Raw genomic sequence first — 8,197 nt, forward strand, 5'->3', positions numbered from 1 at the left:
GTTTCAGGTGAACTGGTGACTAATTTACCCGTAGTGTGACCGTGTGACTTAATGAGTGTGTGTGCGATTGCCCTGCAATGGACTGGCATTCTGTCCATTGTGTGCCTTGCCTCATGCCCTGTGTTTCCACAGGCTCCAGACCAGTGTGACCGTGACCCTGCACTGGAAAAATTAACGAATGAACTTTTTGAAAGAGCTGAGATTTCTTCGAAGGTACAGGATTCCGCACCAGCTACATCAGGCCCACACCGCTTAGCCTCTCCAAGCACAGTGTGATCTTGTTTATTTTCAAATGCCAAAGAAGGGGTGAGGGGGTCAGTGTCCCCTGAATGGTTGATGAGGTCATTAGTGTTGTAGAAGCCACATTCTTACCTCTAAGCCAAACTAACGAGTGATATTTGTGATACGTAAAAGAGCTATCCAGAATGAAATCTTAAAACTTCACAGCTTCGTACAAGTACATTTCCAGAAAACACAGTAACATATGATAGCACTCAGCTATTTTAAGGAGGAGAATCCACTCTAGCAGCTTTCATTACATTCCACATTTCGGTTTGTTTTATAAGGGATGTGTTCCCCTCTGTTCTTCAGCAAGAGAGCAGATCAGCAATCTATACTCTGATCAAAAAGGGATAAACATCAATAAACAAAAAAGCAGTAGAGCTCAGTTGCCCACCTTATATGTATGACCACAGATAAGAGTGTAGCCACTGAATGACCACTTTCTATTCTGTTTTATAGATATGAACCCATGCAGAAAAGATATGCTTAGAATTTTACAGATGAAAATGGAAAACGCACACCAAAATTGACATTCCAGGCTATATTTTACTGGAAAAATTAATGCAAAAATCATGATATATAGAAGCTGGCTGGTATTTTCCTCACATGACTCAAAAGATTCTGCTGGAAATTGTTTGTTTTATGTGTAATTGCATTCATAGCTTTTTAATGTAATATAGGCCACAAAATTGTAAGAGAAAAGTTCATCCTGTATGACAGCCTGAAATCAAACTCAACAAATTGGACAAGATCACCGACCTTTGGACATTAACCTAATACTCATTTCTTTTAGAAATTTTAAGGTTGCATATATATCAAGTTCAATATTTATGATTTACACGTGTTAAAGTGAAGTGGGACTGTGGCACAGAGGGTATAGCACTGGTGCCTCACAACACCTGGACTGTTAAATTAGGGGAGGGTTTGGGTTTCCTCCCACAACCCAAAGACAAGTGTTTCAAGGGTCAGAAGTGAGAGTATGTGTAAGTGAAAGTGTGCGCTTGTACCCCCTCAGCCTTGTGCCCAGTGATTTCAGGATAGGCTCCAGACCACCACAACCCTGACCAGGAAAAGCAGTTACTGAAAGAGAGCAAGTAATTCACCTCAGCTGGTGATCCAGATCTCCTTGGAGTCCAAGTTGGACCATCCATCCATTGTCAACAACTGCTTGTCCCAAGCAGTGTCGCGGTGAGCCGGTGTCTCCCCTGGCAATACAGGGCACAAGGCTGAAGGGGGGGAGGGGACACACCCGGGATGGGATGCCAGTCCACTGCAAGGCACCCAAAGCAGGGTTTGAACGCCAGAGAGCAGGCACCGGCTGAACCCGCTGCGTCCATAAACCACAACAAATGAAAATATATATCCTACAGCCTACAGCACCCTGGCTAAACATTCATTAGAAAGTTCAAAACATAATTTTCACATTGTTCAAGTTTATCTGCAATGGACGTATTAGAAACACAATAGACAGTATTTTGTATAATATAGAGGGTTGGACCCTACTTGATAACGTGTGAAGTTTTTATTAATTCTAGAACATGAGCTACCTAACTCTTCCTTCTGCTTCAGTGGGTTATATTAAGGCCTTACTTCACATACATTAAGAATCCTTTTGAATAGCTGTGCAAATTAATCTTCTAAAGCATGATGCTGACATCATTTGAGCTGGTTTTTATCTCCAAAATGCAGAGTCACAATATTCTCCCAGGCTGTAAAGCTGCCACAGCTGAACAATTGGAAATAATTATGAAAAAAATACGTTCCTCCAAAAACGGACATAGAGAAATGATACACGGTGAACTGCTTCTTGCACATTACACAGTTAGAAAACATGGCAGAAACAGAAAATTTTTACATGCAAAATTACACATTTACAATATCCAAAGCCAGTTCACAGCAGACCGCACTAAAAAAGAATACTCACACTCCACTCACACTTTGTCTCTTAAAAATAATATAAATCTATTACAGCAACTGATAAAACAGAAAAAATGAAGTAGCACAATAGATTGAAAACTTCACAAATATGCCTTCATGGCTGTTCCATTGGTAACTGTCAACAGATGTATTGATACTTTAACTAATGTTCATACTGCCAGGTGTATCTGAAGCATAATATCACAAATAAACAAAAAATGTATTAGTGCAACTAACAGCAGAACTGTTTTGTTTTGTTAACAGAAAAACAATGCTCATGAGTATGTATAAAATCATTACAAAACTGATTTATGTTACCCATCTTTGTGTACAATCACTGCGCTGTGCTAAAGTGTTGAATTTCCCAGAAAATTTCTGAAAGCACCATGAAGAGTTATCATTTCCCTAGAAATTGCACAACATGGTCATTTTAAATCTCGGCCCATTCATCTAAATGATGAAGGTGAGAGCAACAATTTAAGCCTCTGGTTTTCATAACAGATCCTTTCAGGACCCCTTGGTACATTCTTTTTTGAGATCTCATAATTAGTTTGCAGCATCTAAATACATTGGATGGGCCTGAGCTCACTCGCTCATTCGCTGTCACTAACCACTCGTCCAAGTCAGGGTCACTGTGGTTTGAAGCCTGTCCTGGAAATGGGCACGTCAGAGTACATACTGGATAGGACACCAGCCCATCACAGAGTAAACTCACAGAGTCACACACTAAAGATATCCATTCATCCATCCAGCCATCCGTCCGTTTGTCCCGAGCAAGGACGTGGTGGTCCGGAGCCTATCCCAGAATCACAGGGCGCAGAATCACGAGATGCCAGTCCACCACAGGGTAGCCACATCCACACATAATCGCTCAACGATTCACACACTACAGGCAAATTTAGCATCACCATTTCATGTGAACTCCATGTCTTTTAGACTGTGGGAGGAGACCGAAGCACAAAAAATGAAATCGACAGAACCAAAACTGTTAGCAGACTACTCAACAATTTCCCACTCATACGAACCCAAGCTTGTGTTGACAGCCATTAGAGATTTAGCTATTTGTAAAATTTTAGTAATTCTAAGTACAGAACCTCATTTTCATGATATACCTTAGTTGTTGAAAGAATAATCACAGTAACAACTGACTGAAAGAATGACAACTATTCACTTTATAAACCTGGGCACTAAAAACAAACAATGAAAAACACTATACAACTGCAAAGTCTTAATCTCATCATAGCATTTACAAATGTAACCAGTTAATGTCATACAGGTAAGTGTATGTCAAGGCTATTCTGGATAACCTACCCAAAAAAATAAAGCTGAACTGCTTTGTCACTAATACAACCGGTAAAGATGTCATCTATATATGTATAACAAATTACAGTACAACTTCAAATGCCTTATGTTTATTAGTAAACTTAAAACTCGGAAGTCATAAAACACAACGCAAATGAATTTTAAAAAATTCATGACACCAGTAGGATGTCCCTTAAATTTATTTTTTTAAAAAGTATAATGCACATGCTGTTAGCCAGCTGTACTCCAATATTTACAGTCAACAGAAAATTGGAAGAAACCAAGGAAGAAGCTGCTTGACCACATTCAACATTTACAATAAACTGATATGAAATGAGTTTAATACCTTCATGTTTCTCCTTAATGTAGTAAACAATTTAAAAATAGGAATGTGGCATCAGATTTGCTTAAAAACATCTACTGTCAAAAATACAAATACAACAAAAATAAAATATTTTATATGGTGCCTGCACATTCTGGCACACATAAGGTGACTTTTCCAGCAGCACAAAAAACACTGTTGTATGTGGTTTGGAAAGCATTTTCCCAACACCTTGAACTGCAAACAGCATTTCTTCCCTTTTCAATCACATCACAGTCACCATGTTTCTTGCAGGTGTTTGATCTATACACTTCTCATAAAGTGAGATAAACTTGTTCCAAAGGACAGCTTTTTTCCCCATTTTGCAATAAGCAGTCTACTGTATGTGTGGCCGTGGCTTCAAGATAAGTTTCCCTGTCTGGAAAAAAGAAAACACAGTGGTTTACATTAAAATATCTTAAGGTACATTTATATTTACTAATTTTGCTGTCATTTTTCTCCAAAGTAACTTGCAATGTTAAGCTACTTACAATTAACTTATTTATAGACCTGGGTAATTTTTTTTTCTACAGCAATTTAGGGTAAGTTTCTTGCTCAAAGGTACTACAGCTAGAGGTGGGATTCGAACTAGCAACGGTTGGGTCCAAAGGCAGCAACTCTAAACACTCTGCCATTAGCTTCCCCAAAATAAAGAATACTAGCTGACTTCACAATAAATTAGTACATTATCAATCATGCTGAAGATGATGACACTAAAAACCAAGTAGACAGGCCATTCAAACAAAACTGGTGCCAAGCATTGTCATCAGACATCAACTTTTCCTATATTTAGATGTCATTTGAGTCTGGATTCAAATTTAAAACAAACTTTATTCAAAATTACTAGTGAAAAAAACTTACATCATCGCAGGACATGTTGTATTCTGCTAACACTGTCCTACAACGAGCAGCAATTCTAAAAGACACAGGTCAAGGAAAGCTGACAGCTGTCATTAAACACTACAGTAAGAGTTTAGCACTCATATGGCTGAGCAGAGAGTACTTTCAGATTAAAGTAAAAGGATACATCGATGGGGCAACCACACGTTTATGTATTCCTGCAAAAAACAATCCTATAAGAGTAATGCAGCTAATTGTGAAAAATGGGTGATTCCACAGAGATGAGAAGAAGGACACCTGCAAAAATAAACAATAAAATTAATAAATTCTCACTGTCTTAGAAGGGTTGTGGGGGGGGGGGGGGAATCTTCTCTCCCCCACCTTCTGTGTGTCAGGATCTATCAACCAGTTCCAAGCTCCTGTTGCTGTGCAGACAGACACCACTATAAGAATCACTGTAAAAAAAAAAAAAGAAACATACCCAATATTAACAGTCTGCAACACAAGCACTGACTGACACATACTAATTAAGGTTTTCACTGTTGCAATTCCTTTGTGTAAAAATCAGTTCGATACTTACTTCGCCAGCGACCTGTTGCAGGCTGCAAACAGGACACATACTCTGTCAGCCGCCTTTCAAAAGCCTTAAGATCTGAAAAAGCAAGAAGCTATCAAACACCAGCACACTCACACAGAAGCTCAGGACCAAAATATTTATCCCGCATGAAGCCTCTCATATGATATGAACATGCAGAAGCTTGTTATGTTTATACAATCCATTCTAAATCCTTATGATGATGTAATCAGTCTCAGACAACAATTCTTGTGTGGTCAGCGCGTGCGGTGCCACAGCTGCCGTCAGCAGACCTGTCTGCTGAGCAACCAAAGCCCACTCCTCAGCACTCTGAAGCCCAGACAGCTGTCGTCCCGCACCATTCAGTGGTCCTGCGGTTAAAAGTGTCCCGTGATTTATTGCCGATTTCACAAAGTGCCATCAGCTATCCCGAACAAGCCGGAGGGCCGTGATCCTTTCGAGTCCCGGAGGAGGAGGGAGGAGGAGTGTCCAAGTGTGACTGCATTCCTGCCCTGTCTTGTGTTCCTTATATTCTGTAGCTCCATTCAAAATAAGCCTCCAGAAGGATTCAAACCATTTTTTGCTTTCTACTTAGAGTAAATGTAGTGCTAATTTTAATATCTATGTTACATGACCTGTAATTAAATTGGGGTATGGAAAAAAAACAAAGTTTACCACAAGCACACCGAGTTCAGTTTCACTTGTAATTTTACAAGGAAACACTCAGATATTATGGAAATACATTAAACCTAGATATTTAAGCACTTTTACACCGAGATGGACCACCACTGACAGATAGCAGTTTTAGTAGTGTGTTTATCTCTTTCTTCCCTCAGTGAGCAACGCAGCTACTTAGTGTGAAGCATTTCTCGTGAGAAACTGTCGTAAAACCGCACACACTGCAAAGGTGCTTCAGAAAACGGACGACATCCCAGATATATAAACTAAAAAAACATAGCTGGCTAATAATATTATTTGACGTGAAAGCTGACGGAAGAAACTTGAATTACGCTGAATAACTTAGCGTGTCTTTCAAACGTTATGCTTCGCTCCCAACTAGCTAGTTGTGGATTCCGCATTTCATAGCTCAGATAATACGTGATAAAAAGAAGAAAATACGTGATAAAACGACAACTTCTCTTCGGGAGGCGTGGTCTTAGTTATTATCAACGTAAATCTTCCAGCTAGTAGTTCCGCCTACATTTTATGGTCGCATTTAGTTAAGCTTTCGAACGCAACGCTGGAGGCTTCGCGACAGGGACTGAAAGCAGCCGCGCTGCGACCCGCGAAGCGCTCGCACAATGACCCGCACGTGGAGACAACGGCCACGCGCCGTACCTTCCGCTTGCTCCAGGGAATTCATTTCACCCTTCTCCGCGTACCGCCGACTCGCACGAGAATCTCGTCCCAGAGGCCTCGAGTTCCGCTCACAACCGGAAGTATGCTTTCGTCACTATTACGTCCTTCACCATGTCACATTACCTTGCTACTGTAAAAAAAAAAAAAAAAAAAGATGCAAAATATGAAGTAGTTTTTTTCTTTAGTGTTCGGAAAGCTTTATTTATGCCTTTGTTCTCGAAAACAATTACACGTCACACATACAGATGTATTACTTTTCACTTGCTGTATTAATTTTTGAAGTTTTGTATTTCGTCTTCAAATACAAATACTACTAACCGGAAATTTTATATTAATAATAATAATAATAATAATATTAAAGTATAAGCATTTTGCCTTCTAGAGGTAAAATATAAAAAAATAAATGAAAAAGTCGCTTTGAAATGAAGTGTCATTCATGCATAGATAGTCCAGACAAGCGGGTCACTAAAATTTGAACGTCACACAGAGCTTTATATTTGAATACATGTTTAATAAAATGTAAATATAACTATCATTGAAACAATGTGCTGTCTACAACTGTCACTATTACCATCACTGACATGTCACATAGCCTATCAATACTATTATAGCAGTAACCTGTTTTCAGACTGGTGCAAAAATTGCAAAATTCTACAAAGTGGTAACACGAGCAACTTGTGCACATAGTTTTATTAGCATTACATTTGATTTCCCATGTAAAGAAAAACGGGGGGGGGGGGTGATGAAAATCAATTTCCAAAATGTTTCCAACTCGGACTTCTCACTTAAGCGTTGCCGATGATGAAGCCGGTTCTTCTTGTGGTACAAAGGCATCAAACAATGGTTTTAGACTCTGTGAAAACGGACATTGTTGTAAACATTATGCGGACAGTCCAGGTGCAAACATCAGCTAGTATTATTATTATTACCAGATTGGCAGATATTAACATTCCACAATTCCCGGTACCACTTGCTCACACTGGGTTATTATTCAATCATCTTTCGTGTTGAGTACAGTGTACAGACAGAGTAGTATCCTACCATCGAATTCCCCCGCCTACCCGAACCAGAGTCCTGCTGCCCACCTTATTGAAGTGTTTCTGGGTTTCTTCTGCTTTGCCGAGCTGCTCCTGGCTCCTTACGAGTGCTGCCACATTGGAGTCTACAAAGAAGTATTAAATTCCATAGCACTGACTGAATGAGAACAGTTATGGCTAAAGTACAAACAAATGTCCTGGCATTTTAGATGACAGAAAATTCAGTGCATGATCCAGTTAATGATCAACGCGCTTACCAAGGACACTGTTGATGCTATTAAGCCTCTGCAAAATAGAACTCATTTCTACAGCTTTCAGTTTTCCCGCCATTTCCGCGATATTTCCGGTAACACCTTCTCCGTCTGGAAGTACAATAAGTGATCAGTGTAGTATTAAATAATAAAAAATAAAAAAAAAAAAACACCGCTGACGAACTGTCGTATTGCATACGCAGATGAACTAATATCACCTGTAATACATATATTTAGAAAACCACGCCCACTACAGGAAGTAGAGACCCGCGCG

At 39.5% G+C, this 8,197-nt stretch overlaps 1 protein-coding gene and 1 long non-coding RNA gene across 2 annotated transcripts; both read right to left on the minus strand.

The window, feature by feature from the left end:
• Nucleotides 1-3,694: 3,694 nt before the first annotated feature.
• Nucleotides 3,695-6,699, minus strand: cnep1r1 (CTD nuclear envelope phosphatase 1 regulatory subunit 1). Its single transcript, XM_018738861.1, has 6 exons — nucleotides 6,615-6,699; nucleotides 5,283-5,354; nucleotides 5,084-5,157; nucleotides 4,890-4,999; nucleotides 4,724-4,778; nucleotides 3,695-4,241 (listed from the first exon to the last, which is right to left on the minus strand). Exons 1-6 carry the CDS (start codon nucleotides 6,637-6,639, stop codon nucleotides 4,200-4,202), a joined length of 378 nt encoding a protein of 125 aa, XP_018594377.1. The 5' UTR covers nucleotides 6,640-6,699; the 3' UTR covers nucleotides 3,695-4,199.
• A 582-nt stretch (nucleotides 6,700-7,281) lies between these two features.
• On the minus strand, nucleotides 7,282-8,082 carry LOC108926300 (uncharacterized). Its single transcript, XR_001965465.2, has 3 exons — nucleotides 7,930-8,082; nucleotides 7,721-7,797; nucleotides 7,282-7,488 (listed from the first exon to the last, which is right to left on the minus strand). It is a non-coding gene; the product is annotated as an uncharacterized LOC108926300 (long non-coding RNA).
• Between the last annotated feature and the right edge of the window lie 115 nt (nucleotides 8,083-8,197).

Source organism: Scleropages formosus, chromosome 7 (genome assembly GCF_900964775.1).
Source record: "Scleropages formosus chromosome 7, fSclFor1.1, whole genome shotgun sequence".
In the NCBI taxonomy this organism is placed as follows: domain Eukaryota; kingdom Metazoa; phylum Chordata; class Actinopteri; order Osteoglossiformes; family Osteoglossidae; genus Scleropages; species Scleropages formosus.

Bases quoted from the DNA above. Each gene is read 5' to 3' on its own strand.
- cnep1r1 (XM_018738861.1), bottom strand. From the start codon at position 6,639: ATGAATTCCCTGGAGCAAGCGGAAG. The intron at 5,355-6,614 runs GTACGGCGCGTG...TTGCTTTTTCAG, and splicing joins TTCCCTGGAGCAAGCGGAAG to ATCTTAAGGCTTTTGAAAGG. The intron at 4,779-4,889 runs GTATCCTTTTAC...TGTGTCTTTTAG, and splicing joins CGTGTGGTTGCCCCATCGAT to AATTGCTGCTCGTTGTAGGA.